The 17,940-nt window shown below is 38.8% G+C and overlaps 1 protein-coding gene across 1 annotated transcript in view; it reads left to right on the plus strand.

Annotated features, from left to right (window-relative positions):
• The first annotated feature begins 607 nt into the window (after positions 1-607).
• The window catches only part of GFRAL (GDNF family receptor alpha like), a 34,412-nt gene continuing 17,079 nt past the window's right edge, over positions 608-17,940 (plus strand). Inside the window, exons 1-3 of the mRNA XM_039913821.1 lie at positions 608-737; positions 1,572-1,724; positions 7,633-7,963. Of these exons, the coding sequence (XP_039769755.1) occupies positions 608-737; positions 1,572-1,724; positions 7,633-7,963 (614 nt within the window). The remainder of the gene's footprint in view (positions 738-1,571; positions 1,725-7,632; positions 7,964-17,940) is intronic.

The following is a 17,940-nucleotide window of genomic DNA, read 5'->3' on the forward strand; positions in this document are numbered from 1 at the left end:
TTACCCTGTATCTACCCCAGGGCTTAGAACAGGACTCTGCACATAGTAAGCGCTTAATAAATACCAACATTATTATTACAGTGCTTTGCACACAGTAAGCCCTCAATAAATGTAAATGAACTCAGGTGTATGCATATACTGAGGAAATAAATCAATAAAACAACTGTTTTATTGGTTTATTTGTACAGTAGAAATATATTTAATGTTTCCCCTACTGGAGTGTGAATGCCTTGTGGGTAGGGGTCATCTCACTTCTTTAGACTGTAATGTTCTCATGGGCAGGGAATGTGTCTACTAACTCTGTTATAGTGTCCTCTCCCAAATGCTTAGTACAGTGCTCTGCACACAGTAGGTGCTCAATAAATATGATTGCCTGAGTCTTCACTCTGTACTTCCCAATCTTTCGATACAGTGACCCCACAAAATGCGTGCTACAATTACTGCTACTGCATATTCTACTTACATTGCATCCATCTTGATTTTCTGCTGAACTTTGACAAAATTTTCATTTTTCCTAAAGTTTCTCTGTTAGTCTTCAGAATTAATATGCCAGAAAGGTGACTGTCTATTTCTACTGATGAAGCACTATTTCCTATTTGTAGTGCTTATGCTAGGTTTCAAATGTGAATCTGCTTCCTTGACCACTGGTTGTCTACATTTGAGAAAGCAATGTGTAAGTGCTATGGATGGATGTGAAAGTGCTTGGGCAGTAATCGAAGATGTCTGTAATGTTTCAGGTAAAGTAATTGTGGCCAAAAAAATTATTTATTTCTATGAAGTCAATCTTTTTTGACAAAATGTGATTTTACTTCACTGTGCCACAACAAAATTAGGTGTAGTCCAAGTTTTATATGAAGATTGATTTGCAATATTGTATAGAGAAAAGGATTAGCATTACAAACAACTCAAATCATTTTAATATAATACTGGATAAAAATAATCTAATCATGTTTAAAAGGCTAACATTAAGATAAGGAAATGCTGAAATGATTGATTTTCAAAGCATGGTAATACCATTATGAGGGTTAGTTTTACTTATTTCTGTCCAAATTTTGAACCGCTTCTGAATTATGAAGTCAATGAAATTGAAAATTCTTCACACTGCAAAAGCAGGGAAATATTTCTTATGCTATTATTCTATTTTCAGGAATAGGATTCGGAGCTTTTTAACTAGAGAAATTTCCCTGTTGCAAAAAATATTGCCATTACATATCTACTTGTGTATTAAGCTAAATAATTCCTTTTTACATTTAGCTCTTTGAAACTGGTTTCCTAACGACACCCAGAGTCCACTAGAGGATATGGGTTACCATAGCAACATCTCCATAATATTAAAATAATTTTCTTACAAAAACCTGACCGTTAAAGAGGTGAAGATAATATAACCCAGAATCTCTTGTTCCTTTACACTCTAACCCCATGCCCTCCTCTTAAACACACAGGCATAGGTCTAATCTGGTTCTAAAGTAGTGAGGCACAGGGAACACTGCATGCAACAGTTGATGGCAGAGGAGGGTGCATTAAGCTATCACGGCCAAATGCTTGTCATAATGTTTTATTATTGAATATAGGTCACAACTGCACTATGAAAGAGTCACTGAACTGCAACCTGAGCATTCAGTTGCTGGCTGATCGTTACCCTGCATTTAAGGACTGCCTCTGTGCTGAGGATATTTCCTGTAGCGCCACAAATTTTCTTGGACGGAAATGTATCATTAAAACAGGTAAAGTTCAATCAAGTACATAAAATGAATGAGAAAGAATTGTAACTTCTTAGCCAAAGGGGATAAAATTGACCAGCTTCATTATCAGTTCCACATTTTCAGTAGATTAAAATGCTTGCCTGTGACTTTTGGACATTTGAAAGCACCCCATTCCCAACTCTGTAACACTTACATACATATATTTATATATAATATATCATACGTTATTCATCGATATTACTGTCTGTCTCCCCCATTAGACTGTAAGCTCATTAAGGCTAGGGACCATGTTTGCTAATTCTGTTGCATTGTAATCTTCCAAGTATTAGTACAGTGCTGTGCACAAAGTAAGCACTCAAAAAATACCCTCTCCTGATTGACTGATTAACTAGTACATAGTTTTTAAAATGTGGAAATGGGTTAGGCTCTTACCTTAAGTAGACATCAGTACAATGGGGTGGTTCAACCTTTTCTCTTGGAAAAAGGCCTAAAGGAAAATGTTCATATGAATCTCTTAAAATGAGTAGGAAAGAGAAGTGGAAGGAGGAGGAAGAAGAGAAAGACAATAGGAGGACAAAGAGGAAGAGAGGGAATGTTTTGCGGTAATTCTTACTGTTAATAATAAGGTTCAGATTTAGTATTTCTGCAGTAAACTGTGACATTGCACTAGATTTAGGAGATAGTTAAGCCAGCTTTTGAAGAATGCCCAGTGCTAACTAAACCAGATCATCAGTGGGAGTATTAGTGCATCTTAGGCAGAGGGTATGCATGCAGAAAAGACAGGATCACCAGATGGATAAAACTGATTTTTCTGAATAAGAAATCTGAGAAAACTTTGGGCCAATCAACCAACTTCCTGATAGGATATATGTTTGACTGCTTTGTTATCACTGACTGGAGGCTCCAGGTGATATCACAGACCACAGTAACAAAAACAACCCAAACACACATTTCTATAATAACTGTGATCTCCAAGAGTTCAAAGGAGAAGGAACATAGAATTACCTGCCCACGTTTACAAGATGCTGAAGCTGCTTATCTCTGTATTTACCTTATTTATGAAAGTCCATTAGTGTAAAAAGGCTCTATTTTCAGATGAAAGCAATAAGGAATGACTTAGCAGATATGCATGGGTCTTTTCCTCCATTCACTTATGTCAACATTGAAAATGGATGCACACAGTAAGTGCTCATTAAACAACGTTGATTGATTGAAATAAAAGCAAGAGAAAGGATAGGGAGGAAGGAGTCTGCAACAGGAAGCCTCCAGCAACAGGCGGGGAGGGTGGATATCAACCCCCAAAAGTCTATGGACCCTTTCTCTGACATAGTTCTGGGAGAAGCCAGAACCTGGCCTCATGCCACACAACTAGAGAATTCTCACCTACATCAGTCCGAGGTGGAAGTTTCTGCTCCTTGTATTAGTCGGAGGAAGGTAATTCCCCCTGTCCTTGATACTCCCACATTCTCAGACAATGTTTCAATTGGCCCTTGCCAATTTCCCCCCAAGTTAGCTTCCAAATGCTGCTGAGCCAGAACGGTGGGCGGTGGAGGTTTTATTCCAGCTATTGTACATGTGGAGGTTGAGAAGTTTCCTTCCTTGTCCTTCTTGAGTGTCTTTTGGCACTTCTGCTGCTGTGAACTAAAGACACTGAGGTTGGGATAGATTAGAGAAAGGTTAGAGCAGCTGGAACCTATTCTGTCTGCCATGCAGTGACCCTTTGAGGGGGCATCTTGTCTCTCCTTTGTTTCCTTTCTGATTCGGAGTGATGAGGTGGCCCATCTACTTCCTACCCAGCTTCCTCCATGGCTTTTTGCTATGGGAGGTTAAGTTAATGATGTCGCTCTTATATTGCCAAGTCTGCAAGTGTACATCTATGCTTTAGGGTCACATTTGATTCCAAGAGGAGCTATAGGTTCCTGACCATGGATGTGTGCATGTGTATACATTTTTACACACATATCTATAGATATCTGTGGGGGGGGGGGGTGTACGTATGTGTGCCCGCATACATACATGGAAAGAGAGAGAGAGAGCAAGAGAGAGAAAAGAGACAGAAATAAGACGTTTCACTTAACTACATTTTCTACCCTTTGGGATTATAAAATCCTCAATGTAGATATTTTCATGTCTATTTAGCTATCATTTTGGTATAAAATATATTATAACTTATTAATTGAGAAAATGAACATAAAGACAAGGGAAAAATGAAATTTCTGCCGGGGAACTGATATTAGCTTGTGTTACTGCCAAAATGATTCATTAAAAAGTCATCAATTTTTATAATCTGATGGCCAGTCCAAATGTAGCTCACTGTCCAAGGGGAACCAGTGTCAATAAACCCATTTGGTGGGAATGGGACAGAAGAGGGATCATGTCTCTCAAAATCCCACATGCACAGACTGTCTAGCCTCCTAAATAACAAGATAAATAAATAAATTTCAAAATTTAGTGGATAGAGCACAGTCTTGGTGTCAGAAGAAACTGGATTCTACCACTCGTCTGCTCTGTGACCTTGGCTCAGTCACTAAGCATCTCTGTGCCTCAGTTACCTCATCTGTAAAGTGGGGATTAAAACTGTGAGCCCCATGTGGGACATAGGCTGTGTCCAATCTGACTAACTTATATCTACCCTGGTTCTTTGTACACTGCTTGGAACATAGTAAGTGCTTAATGAATACCATAAAAAAGATGTAAAAAAGGTGATTTTGTAATGATTCTTCTGAGAACAGATCTAAGAAGATGAAAAGGGTGATTTGATAGAAGCAATTTCTCTAAAGTCACACCTATTTTTATTTTTATCGAGTCAGCAGGCTCTACAGATTTAGGTATCCAATCAAATGTCAAGCAATGGACAAGATCAAAAGACACAGTGCTTAGAGGTCAACCAGCCAATGACTGTGGAACTGCCATACAGATCTGTCAAGAGTCTGAATACTGTTCTACACTCTATACAAATTTTAATGAAAACTGTGGGGCAGCAGACTACCAATGCAGGACACCAGGTAGAAAAAAACAGTGCTTGGCTTTATGGGAAGATCTGAAGGAAACAGTGTTAGGAGACTGCCAATGCCAAGCCCACTCAGAAGACAACTGTAAGAATGTCCGAAAGAGTCTGTTTAATAACACTTGCTTACAGGACACTCAAATGAGCCATGTTTCTGTCTTTAGAGAAGACTATGATGATGACAACAATAAGAATGTGAATCCAGGTAACTCTCATGAGGAGCAAGCTTGTCGTGGACAGGAAATGTGTCTACAAAATCTGTTGTAATTTACTCTCCCAAGTGCTTAGTATAGTGCTCTACACAGAGTGAGTGGTCAACAAATATGAATGAGTTAAAGTGAATTCAATGGGATTACAATGAATTCAAAGAGAAAGACAAAGCATGGAAAAACCATGACCTAGTGGAAAGAGCACCGTCCTGGGAATCATAGGACCTGTGTTCTAATACTAGGTCTGCCAAATGCTTGCCAAGTGACCTTGTGCAAGTCCCTTAACCTTCTCTGTGCCTCAGTTCTCCTGTTCTCCCTTCTAATTAGACTGCAAGCCACATGCTGGACAGGGACTATGTTCAATCTAATTAACTTGTATCTATCCCAGGAGTTCGAACAGTGTTTGACACATAGAAATTGCTTAACAAATGCCACTGAATAAAAACAAATTAACAATGTTTGCACTCTGTAGGGCAAAAGGTAGACATATAATAACACATTAAGAAATATATTTTGTTTGTTCTTAAGGGAAGAAACTGAAAAGAATCTCAAGAAAAGGAACCAAAAAAATGATTAAAGTGAGAGACAAAAGTATTTATGAGGAAAGGATGAAGTAGGATTACTTAGCCTTGAAAAGAGAAACCTAAAGGTTGGCACCTATATTCAAACATGTGAAGTTCTGCAATATGGGCACTGATCATTGTTTTTCCATCTTTCCTGAGGTCATAGCAGGACATACAAATTGTAGAAAGAGTTGGGTAAAACAGGAAAAACTTTTTGACTCTCTTGACTATAATGATGATTAAACACTGAAATAGGCTGGCTAAACTGAAGTTGAGAAAGGAGGACTACACATTCCACAATGAGATTTTGTAGAATATCCCTTTCTGAAGGTCTGTAAAAGCAGATTAACAACCATCTGTTCTGAGTGGTTTAAAGATTAGATCAGATGGTTCTTCAGGCCTCTTCTAGCTCTGAAGTGCTGAAGCAAGAGAACAAACAGAAAATTGAGGCATATGGCAGATAGCCTTTTTAGAACCAAATTATAATGACATTCATTATCACTCTCCCTTGAACGGTAACAATAGCACAAAAAAGACAACCAGTTTCAATCCACTGAATGTATAGTTGTAGCAATTCCCTGTGAGTTGGTATGATTTTAGTTAGACTAAAGGTCTTATCTACCTATTCTAGTGTACTCTCCTTAAACCCAAAGTATGCATTCAATAAATACAATTGACTTTATGCATTATCAATCTAATTATCTGACTCCAAATATACTCATGTTATCTGGAGAGAATACAGAGATAACTTCCCATATCTGGGTTCTGGACTTTGTTACAATTCTCTCATTGAATGTCATCCTCTATTGTCTTTGAGACACAAGATTAATTGACACATAGTGACAGTTCTCTGATCATTTTAAAGATTACAGTCTGTATTTTATCTTTGAAGTATAAAGGAGGTAACGCCTCCTATAGCAGGGTCTTTAAATAATAAGGGTACCAATATGTATTATTTTGGATAAGCAATTTAAACCTTAAAGCTACACTTTAGAAAATAGAGCAGCACTTACATTATGATTCTGTTTTTCTCTTAGTTAATAACCAGAATATCAAATCACTGTGGAATTCAACTTCTCTTCTCCAGCATGGTAAAATAATTTTAATTATTAAATGCCAAATATGTAACAACAAATCATTTCAGATTGTGATTATTTCAGTGGTAAACATGTTGATAAGCAAATTTGAAATGCCTTAAATATAAACCATCCAAAAGAAATTATAAATAATTTTTGTCCTGTCTTGCCATAGCTTAAGACATTAACAGGTGACCAAGGTATAACTATCATTTCCCAGGACATGCAGATTCCTTCCTCCAATGAACCATAAGAACCAGCTATTCTGATTCTTTGTTGTTTTACTATATACAGATGTGCTGAATATTACAGAAGGTCTATTCCCATTGAAGTCCCAGATTAGACCACTTCTGTCATTTCACTGGTACCCAGAGGCTGATATGAATTTGGACCCCCTTTGCTTTTCTTTTAAACTTCCTTTCAGGCTGGAGTCCTTTTGCAGCTGCTTTTAATTTAAGCCCAGCTTGTCGCTCCTGCAGGTGAAAATGTAAAGTGCCAGTGACAAAAGTGATTCTCCGCTGACAAGTGGTGTTCCCCACTGGAGGCCTTAGACAAATAAAGACTTGGTCAGTGGCTTGTTTGTCTCTATTTACCAATCTCTGTTGGAGCTATTTTGCTGTTGGATGCTTCCAACCCACTTCCTTCTGCCTCTGTGCATTTTCTCTCTCCATGTAGATGGGCACTTTATTCAGGACAAACATTCATGAGGTCCATTATTTAGGTTTATTTAAGTTTTCTTTGATTTAGTTGCTTAACTGTACTTTCCAAGCAATTAGTACACAATAAGTGTTCTGCACACAGCCCAATAGTGCACACAGTAAGTGCTCAATAAATATACTTGAATGAATTAATTGAAAGGAAGCATCCCTTGCAAATAGCTTTTTCTTCGCTGATAATCATGATATCTTTTAAGTATTTCCTATTTGCCAAGCAAGAGCTAGGTAGAAGCAGACCTAGTCCCTAACTGTCCAGACCAGGGCTTAGGAATCCTCGCCCCAGGATCTTTCCACTAGGCCTTGTTGCCTCCCAAAATTTCTCAACTGATTTTCTGATTCTGGGTTCTATTTATTTTAGGATTCAAGGGGACCCGATCCTGTTTGGAAGTAACAGTGGCTTGTGTTGGAGACACAGTGTGTAATAAACAATTGGCCAGATTCCTGAAAGATTGTTCCACTCATGGAAGTCTGTGCAACATGAATCAGTGCCAAGCAGCCATACGGTTCTTCTATCAAAATATTCCTTTTAACATTGCCCAGATGTTGGCTTTTTGTGACTGTGCTCAATCTGATATTCCTTGTCAGCAATCCAAAGAAGCTCTTCACAGCAAGCCATGTGCAGTTAACGTAGTTCCAATCCCGTCATGCCTAAATGTAATTCGCAGCTGCCGGGATGATGAATTGTGCAGGTGAGTAAAGACTCTCCCAACTTCCTTTCGTATACTTAATGGCCTTTCACTTGTTGATGGGCAGACCTCATACTTGATCCAATAGACATTATGACAGCTCTCATCAGAAACTGTATCAACCTGCTCCAACTGTCTTTAGTGTGGCACCCTTAGGCCCACTGCATGGTGAATTCGATGCATTTTGTAAGTCGGGGGCATTGTTTGGGAAGAATAAAATTCTATGGGTCACCTTTATGAAGAAAATCACAATCGGGTATTGCTTTTGCCACAGTATATTCAATTCTTCCAGAATTCCAATAATTACTGGAACCAGTTCAGAGCATCGGCCTTTGGGTGGTGATGCAAAGGGTATGCAGTTTCCTATGATTTCTTCAATGGTCCAAACACCTTCCACTGAGGGAAGCCAAGGAGGCTAATAAACTCCTTAAGGACCTCAAAATATGTTTTCATGAGCAAAGGTAGGGGAGTGTGGATTAGGATAGATTTTGTGATCTGTTGTTGTGTTTATCCTGTGCAGACTGGTCCACTGAGCCAAATTCTCCTTAGTGACTTAGGGAGGCATGGGCTATCAGGTTATCAGACACCATCCCCTCTAGACCATAAGCTCATTGTGTGTAGGGAATGTGTCTGTTATATTGTTGCATTGTACTCTCCCCAGTACTTAGTACAGTGCCCTGCACACAGTAAGTGCTCAATAAACATGATTAACTGATTGGACATTGAATAAATGGCAGTGCCCAGGGTTGAGAGTTCATATTCTCTGTGTTTGTCCCTCATTCTCATTTTCCCCTTTCTAAACTGAGAACTCTCAGGATCAGGGTCCAAATCTGAATTAATTCTCCTTGTTCAATTCACATATTTCCACTATATATTTTGACCAGACCTTGTTAGGTAATTACGGAACATTTGGATTCTGCACACCAGTATTTATGAAGAAATGGATACATGTGGTATCAAATATCCCAAATCAACTAGGAAGGTTTTACTTAGAATTTTGCAGAAACATAATGCAATTATTCTTATTATAATTAATAGTTATAATCATCATTATTATTACTATGATAATTAATAATAATTTAAAGGGTATGTTGATTAATTTGTAGCTATTCCAATGCTTAGCACAGTACTTGGTTCTTAGTAATTGCTTAAATACCACAATTATTACTATTATCATTACTATTACTCTTATTATTATTATTCAGTATTGGGCTCCTCAGAAAGGTTTCAAAAGTTTCAGGGATCATTAGCAAGTTATATGAAATATTTAAATCAAATATTTCCAAGAGGGGTCCAGTGGAGTCAGTCAAGCACACCTACATACCTGTCATGGCCAACCATCTCCTAGTTCTTTGTAGTGTGCACTGTACTTTAAAAATCATGTGAGTACTGCCTTAAAGAATTGAACTTGCTTGTTTTGACAGATGCAATTGAGCAAGATGGTGCAAAAACAGAAAGTTTAGCACCAGATGAAGGTTATATCCTTATGAATGTTGCTTCCCTAATAATGAAAAATAAGGTGAGCATCAAAAGTCTCTCAGTCTACTGAAAAATTCTCAGGGTTGGACCAATGAAGGGGTTTTAGGGGCTGCAAGCCATAGCCCTAGAGCTAAGGAAGAGGGGATCACCCTCAGCTGCAGAAGCTACATAAACTATCTTGTCCTAATACAGTTGCATGCAAATAAAGTTCATGTTTTCCAACCCCTGCCGGGTACTGGCCCTTTTGCTACAATAGCATCCCTCACATCATCATCCTGCATATATCATTGTAGCCCCACACCCCAGCCTCAGCACCAGCCGTGGGAATGGAGATGAGGAAAAATTGGGGCAGGATGGAGGAAGTTGTCACTGTGGCAAAGACTGCTAGTGCCATCAGGTCTGGCCAGCGCTGGCTTTCCCTAGCTGGCTGGGGTTACAGGGCTCTCCCTCCCACTCCCTTTTTCTCTCTCTCTTCCCCATCACCTTTTATCTCTCTTCACCCTCTCTCATTTCCTTGAAGATCTCTGTGGAGGAGTAACTAATTAAGGATCAGGATAAAGAGTAGAACTTCTTACCTTACATTTGCTGCAAAGTTCTTGCACTTTCCTACTACCAAATTGTTATCTTTGAAGTGTTGATTGGTCAAATTAAGCTATTCTCATGTCAGAATAACAGAAACAGCACATCCAGTTGATATTGATGTGATGACTCAGCCACTTCATCTGAGTGATAATCAAATGCAGCAGAAATCACTATTACTGAGACTTTTAATGAATCAGTAGTATTTATTGAGCATCTGTGTACAGAGCACTGTAACATAATTAGACCCTTAACCTCAAAAATCTTAAAATTTACTCTGAAAACAGATACGTGAATAAATTCAAATAGAGGAAACTAAAGAAACCTGTATAATAAGTGCCACAGAGTTGTGGGAGTGCTTAAGTGAAGAGTAAATAGAGTTGTGGGAGTGATTAAGTGGAAGATAAGTACTGAAGTGGAAATTGAAAGAGGATATAGGAAGGGGAGATGAGTAATTAATTGAGGAAGATTTCCTGAGAAGTCAAGATTTCAGAATGTATTTTAAAAAGGGGAAACCAGTGGCTCATGGAATTTGAAATGGAGGAAGTTCTTGGAGGGAGAAAGGCCTAAACAGAAGGTTGATAGCGGGAAAGAGGTGAAGGGGGAAAAGTGAGTAGGTTATCTTGATTGAGTGAGGGGAATGAAAATTGTGAGCTGGGGTGCAGTGGAGAAAGAAAATGGATAAGTAGGAGAGAGGATTGATTGAATGTTTTACAGTCAGTGGTCAGGAGTTTTTGTCTTATATGCAGAGGAATGAGAACCACTGGAGGTTTCAGGGTAGTGGAGAGATGTATGAGTGAAGAATGATGTTAGAGAAAAATGATCTGGACAGCAGGAGTAGAGAGGAGAGAGTGGAAGCAGGGAGATCATGAGGAGGGTGATGTAGCCATCAGAGGTAAAGTGCCTGGACTAGTATCGAGGCTGTTGGGACTGAGAGGAAGAAATAGCTGTTCCCCCTTCCCTCTCCATTGCCCCGACTCACTTCCTTTGCTCTACCCCCTTCCTGTCTCACAGCACTTGTGTATATATTTATACACATATTCTATTTATTTTTATTATTTGTATATATCTACCATTCTATTTATTTATAATGATGCTAATGATGCATGTTTACTTGTTTTGATGTCTGTCTCCCCTCCTAGACTGTAAGCCCACTGTGGGAAGGGAATGTCTCTATTTGTTGCTGAATGTACTTCCCAAGTGCTTAGTACAGTGCTCTGCACAGAATAAATGCTCAATAAATACGATTGAAGGAATGAATGAAGGAAAGTGTTATGGAGGAAAAACAATAGGATTTCGTGACAGACTGAATATGAAGAAGTGTTCAGAAGATTTAATGCCAAGATTATAGGCTTGAGAGAAGGAGAAGGTGCTGTTAATTTTGATGGGATTGCTAGGAGGAGGAGAACATTTGGGAGCAAAGAAGAGGAATTTAGTTTTGATTGGAAAAATCACTGGGGGTGAAACAGAGGAGAAATATCTGTACTGGAAATTTCTGAAGTTTAAGGACTGGAAATATTAGCGAAGGTAATGGACTTGGAAGTCAATGAGGGAAGAGTAGGAGCATTGTGAAGTGAAAGAGAAGGCAGAGCTATAGCAAGTAAGGTTAAAGTTGAAATCAGCTTGTATGCTGTTCCCATGAATCAGTACAGGGGAGTAAGATGGAAGGAAAATGAAAAAGACACCAAAATTGCTAAGAAAATCGGATGAGAAGAGGAGGGGTGGTAGTAATCATAAACAATGTGGCCTATTGATAAGATCCCAGGCCTGAGAGACAGAGGACCTGGATTCTAATCCTGGCTCTGTCACCTGCTTGCACTGTGACCTTGGGTAAGTCATTAAGGTTATCTGGGCCTCAGTTTCCTCATCTGTAAAATGGGGATTCAATATCTGTTCTCCCTGCAACATAGACTGTAAATCCAATGTAGTACAGGGTCTGTATTTGATCTGGTTATCTTAAATATGCCCCAGCTTCTAGTACAGTACTTGGCATAAAGTAAGTGCTTATCAAATACTATTATTATTATTATAGTATTTACTAAGCACTTATCACATTCAAAGCATTGTTTTATGCCCTGGGAATGAATACAAGGTTGAGAATTATCCAGGATCGCTGATCCTCAAGGGGCTCTAAATCTGGGAGAATAATAGAAATGGGTGCTAAGAGAGAAGATGTGGATTTCAAAGAATGAGAAGTTGAGGGATAGAGGGGATAGGAGGATGGGAAAGCAGCATTGGATGGAAAGAAAGAGACCTAGTCCTCCCTCTTTTACAATGAATTGGGGTGGAGTGGGATTTAAGAGGTGACGACCCTTTGAAGATTATGACAGGGAAAATTTATCAAGAAAAAGCCAAGTTTTGGGGATGGTGAGGAAAAGCAAATGGGGAAGGCACAGGTTGGGGAGGAAGGGGATTTTGGCCATGATGAAATCCCTCATCACACTGAGATGGCTGTGGTTCAAGAAGAGGACAGTGTGAGGAGTGGGATGGACTGGATGGATGATGCTGTGAATCGAAAGGATGGGACTGAATCCAGGGAGGAGAAATTCTCATGTAGTCTAGACAACTGGATTTTTGAAGTCTGAGGATATATGAAACTTTTAACCTTATCTATGACATGCAGGTGTCATCTGATGCCTGAAACATTTTGTGTGCTTTCAGGACTCCACCTTCAACAACTTTCTCATTTTTAGCAAAACGCATTGTGCTGTAATTCTCTTGACCCTAATGTTATGGAATTGCACATCCAATAACATTAACCATTCCTGTTCCCTTACCATTTTTTGACAATCACCATTCATTGAAAGAAAGAGATTTTTTTAGGTGGCAAATCGTTAAAAAGGGCCATCTAAATTAATATAATTTCTAAACATCATAATCACTCCAGTTCTACAGTACTTAGATAAATATTCTTAACTTTACTATTTTCCTTATTTGTAATGTATTTTATTACTTTCTTCCCCTGTGGACTAGAAGGTCCTTGTAGGCAGGGATCATGTCTACCAGTTGTGTTATATTGTACATTCTTAAGTGCTCAGTGCAATGTTCTGCACACTATAGGCATTTGATAATTATAGATTGATTAATCATTTCTCATTTCCATTACCTCTATTCATCAAAATAGATTCAAGTTATCATAACATTTTGAATCATACATTGTTTGGGATTTCCAAAATATTTTTAACTGCTACCCCCTGAGATAACACCAACCAGGAAAGAAGCCAACAGAAAATTCAGATGAACAGCTGCTCTAATCTCTTCTACTTTAGGACTCTAATTGCATAAACTAAATTTTTCCTGTGAGAGCCATTGGCATTTCAATTCCAAATCCATTACAAAGTGCCATGCACATATGCTTTTGTGATTTCTTTAAAAGTCCACATAAGTTGCTGGTTCTTGATTTATTTCCATGTTTTACCCTCATTTTGGTTCTCCGAATCACTAGAATCTTATTGGTGGAAAAGTCCTTTAGAGGTCATTTTGTCCAGGTTCCTGTCTTAAAGCATGTAAATGCTTATACTGTCCAGGAAAGATGGTTGCCCTTATTTTGTTTTTTAAAAAAGATTTATCAACAGTTTATTCAAGACATTTAATATTCAATCACTTTTTTCCAGTACTCTTTTCCTGACCTCTAGAAAGATGTGGTCTAAATGTGCTAATTTTGAGATGCAACAGTGTACATTTGAATTATATAAGCTTTGGGTTAGTGAGGTGCTAGTTATAATATTTTTAATTACAGAAATTACTTCAAAAACTTGAGAAAGTCCTACCTGACCTAACATCATATGTTCCAGCATCTTCTTTAAATTATTTTGGATGATAAGGGGTGAGGTGGTATTGGTATGTGACCAGACTGTGAGAAAATTGATGCCAAGTCTTGGGATTTTTTTCCTCACATTTCAGTGACCTTTCTTTAAACTCAACTGCCTGTTCATCCTTTATTCCCAGCCACTCCAGTTAAAAAGATTTTACAGGGCCATTTCAATTAATTTCACTAAAGATATGTGATAAAAGCTTTAATTGGACCCAGTGGGATGGGAATGGAATACAAAAAACTTTCTGTTCTGGTTTGAAACAGATACTTTTAATAAGTATCATAAATAAAAAAAACCACAACAGGTATAAGAGTTCACCAGACTCTCTAGTGCCTAAATGGTTAGCATCTAAATAAAGCCACTTAACAGAAGTGATACACAGTGTGTTTCCCAGTCATTGTGCTTGAAAGCAACTGAATTCATACATTTCTATAAAAACAAACCACCAAACCACATTTTTGACAGAAAAGAATGGAGGTGATTGGCTGAGCAATATACGTGCAAAATTTGGACAACTGAATTTCCAAACTGAGCTAGAATGAACAAGATATAAAGCAATAAATTTGTGCTTGGCTAAATTTCGGGCCATGCAATGAGCTGAAAGACCTCCTGCTGTGGAATTTTATGCTGGATTACATTCAGACACAACAAAGTGACATGCAACATTCTCAGTGGGATTATAATAAGCTGAATTGAGTATGAACCATATAAACTAGTCAAGAAAGTTCTAAAAGGGTGATTGAGGGCAATATATGAGCTCTATTAAAGTTCCTTGAGGGCAGGGATTCTGTCTACCAATTGCATTGTTTTCTCTCAAGTGCTTAGTACAGTGCTCTACACAAAGTAAAAACCCTATAAATACCATTGACAGATTCACTTAAGGTAAACAGGTGTTCCAGTTAAATGGGCAGCCACACATCAGGTAAAAACTCAATAAATGCTGTTGATTCACTTAAAGTAACCATTTGTTTCAATTAAGTCCTCAATTCATGCATTTGGAGCTTGATCCTGACCATTGAACTCTATTAAAAACTTGCCTCCAGAATGGGTGGCAGTAAAGAATCCTTCAGCCATGGAGGTAATGATGGAGGTTGGGCAGCTAAGATGATGAAGAATGGAAGAGAAGGTTTCCTAGGCTTCTCCTTTGTCTTCCTTAATGATGGTGAAAGCCACTATTGCTGACACCACCATTAATGTGGTGGCTTAATCATGCCTGCTGGACTATTGCTGGATTTTTCAAGCATTGACAGAAGCAGATCTTCCTGTGACCCACACACTTCCAAACAGCCAATTCATTCATTCAGTAATATTTATTGAGCACTTACTGTGTGCAGACCACTCTACTAAGTGCTTGGAAAGTACAATTTGTCAACAAATAGAGACAATCCCTACCCAACAGCGGGCTCATAGTCCAGCTCTGGTGCAGGTGGGAAACTGGCACCAATACCTCTGGTGATTATAATAATAATAATAATAGTATTTTAAGCACGTACTGTGTACCAAGAACCTTACTAAGAATTGAGCTAGTTATAAGATAATCAAGTTGACTATAGACCCTGTTCCACATGGTGCTCACAAGTGTAAGGAGGATGGACTACAGATATTGAATCCCTATTTTACAGTTGAAGAAACTGAGGCAGAAATAAGTGACTTCCTCAAGCTTATACTGTAGTCCAGTGGGAGAGGTGGAGTTAGAACCCAGGTCCTCTGACTTCCAGGCCTGGGCCAATAAGCAATGCAGCTTTGCATCAATTTCTTGCAGAACTCATACTTGTTTTTTTCTGTGACCTCTTGCTCACACACTCCCTCCTGCCTGAAACCATCATCCATTTGCTTCTGTCAGGCTACTGCTCTCCCCATTTTCAAAGCCCTCCTGAAATTACAACTCCATCAGAAGGCCTTGATTTATTTCTCCATCCTATTTCCCCACTTCTGGCACTTTGGCACCAAAGCTCTTGTGTGTTCTCTTTCTTCAGTCCCCCAAGTAGAACTTATGTATCTTTAAACTCTGCTGCTTCCCCCTGCTCATAATTTATCTTAGTGGCTGTCTTACCTACAAAATTGTAAGCTCCTAGATAGCATGAAAAGAATGCTTAATCTTGCATATTCCCACCAAATACTCAGTATCACTCTCTGCCTAGAGAAATATGAATGATTAAATTGGATCGTTACTTGTTTTGAGTCAGAAAAGGCCAGTTCTACTAGGTCAGGTGGCAGGAGTGACGTTTGGTGATGGCAACAGCCAGTAACATTCAACACAAGAGAACATCCAGGCCTGACCCCTCCTGCTCCTGCTCTCTCTATTTCATTTATTCCTCTATTACTGATTTTCCCTTTCCTTGTTCTTTCCCTCTTACTCTGCTTCCTTCCTTCTCTAACTCCTTCTGTTCCCCTAACCTCATCCTGTTTGCCACTATCTTTCTCCCTCTCCCCACATTTTGGGATCCTCTTCCAGATGGTCTCACTCACACCCTGGAGAATGTGTTTTCTCTATTATTGCTAAATGCAGGCATATCATGAAGCACCAAAGACAAGCATTTTTAACATGAGAAACAAGAGTGTTTATGGAAGAAAACAGACACCAACATGAGCTGCTTATTGAATTGTTTAAATAATACCTTAGCACTCTAGCATAAGAAATGGTTGCCTGCAGCCCACCTTTAGCACAAACTCTCCTGACTGTGGAATGATTAGCAATATTTTAATCATATTTTCAGGTAATGGGCTATTATTTTATCCTTTAGAGTAGTGCTGGACTTTGCTTAGCTTCTTGACTAATCGTGATATCTAGGGTGTTTCATAAAACATTTACCTTTTTTCTCCAAAATGCCAAGGACATTTATGTCTATTTTGCCTCAAATTATTTTTTTATGTGAAACCTCTTATGAATTAAAATATTTACATGTTAAAGCATTTATCTGAGATTCCATGGGTAAACTAAACATTACCCCTTTCCCAAACAGCAAACTCCAATCATTTGAAAGAAAAAAAAAGATAGAATAATTTAGTTCTCTTGACAGGGTTTTAAAAATTAATTTGTATCAGGTCCACCAGATTTCAGTTGTGAGAACCTGGATTACAGATGGCAGACCAGATTTGTCTTCCATTGGTCCGTTAGAGAAGTAGAGCTTGTGTCACTCAAATACTGGACATTGTGTATCACCTCTCAACCAAACCCTGAGAGAAATATATAAGTGATCACAAATTCGGAGATGAGAACCAGCTACCTCTACAGTATCTCATGCTGACATTTATGAACTTATTTATATCCTCAACATTCACTGATATATTTGTGCTCAATTAGTATGAGCACATGTGTAATTTCATTATTCTGTACTTCCCAAACATTCAGTAAAAGATATTGCATTAATTGGACACTCAAGAAATTGGATAAGTAGGAGTGAGAGTGCTGATTAAGTACATCAAAGCAAATGGTTAAGAGCTTCTGCTTAGGAGAGGGAAGAGAAAACAACATGACTCATTCCTGAGTTAAAGGTAAAGACTTAGACAAAAAAGAGAAAGACTGGGGAAAAAGTGTGTGTGCGCGTGTGTGTTGGGGTATAGGAGGAGAGGCAGGTAGTTGGAAGAAGATGTTCCACCCTCTTGGGTGTAAGAAGTAAGGCAAGCTTTGTCTGGGAGAACAGAATACATGATAAGCTCTTGTTGTAGATCCTGTACAGACACTGAATGAGGTCGGAGAGGAAGCAGAATTGGGTTGGGTTACCCTGGTGGTTCCTAGTTTGGTAGCTAGGATTCCAGAAGAGTCTCTCCTGAAGAAGAGGAAAAAAAGATACCTTGTGACCAAATAATTCAGAGAGGGTGAGCCTGGACCCAGAAATGCTCCAAGAGCAAAGGACCAAAACCTTGTGAACCCTGAGATGCTAAAAGAAAGTAAAGAGAGTTCTTGGGGAGATGTGTGTGTGTGGGGGGAAGTATTAATTCCAGGGAAAAGTGGTTTGAACTGGATTGCTTTTCACTGTTATCTTAAGAAACTTGTTTAGATCTCCGGTCTTGGTGTCTGCTTGCTGTAAAGGCTAAGGGAGGAGCTCTGGGAGCCAAAGACACGTGGGTCTGGAGAGCTTTGTCTTTGAGCTTCCTGAGATAGCC

This window comes from Ornithorhynchus anatinus, chromosome 1 (genome assembly GCF_004115215.2).
Source record: "Ornithorhynchus anatinus isolate Pmale09 chromosome 1, mOrnAna1.pri.v4, whole genome shotgun sequence".
Taxonomy (NCBI): Eukaryota; Metazoa; Chordata; class Mammalia; order Monotremata; family Ornithorhynchidae; genus Ornithorhynchus; species Ornithorhynchus anatinus.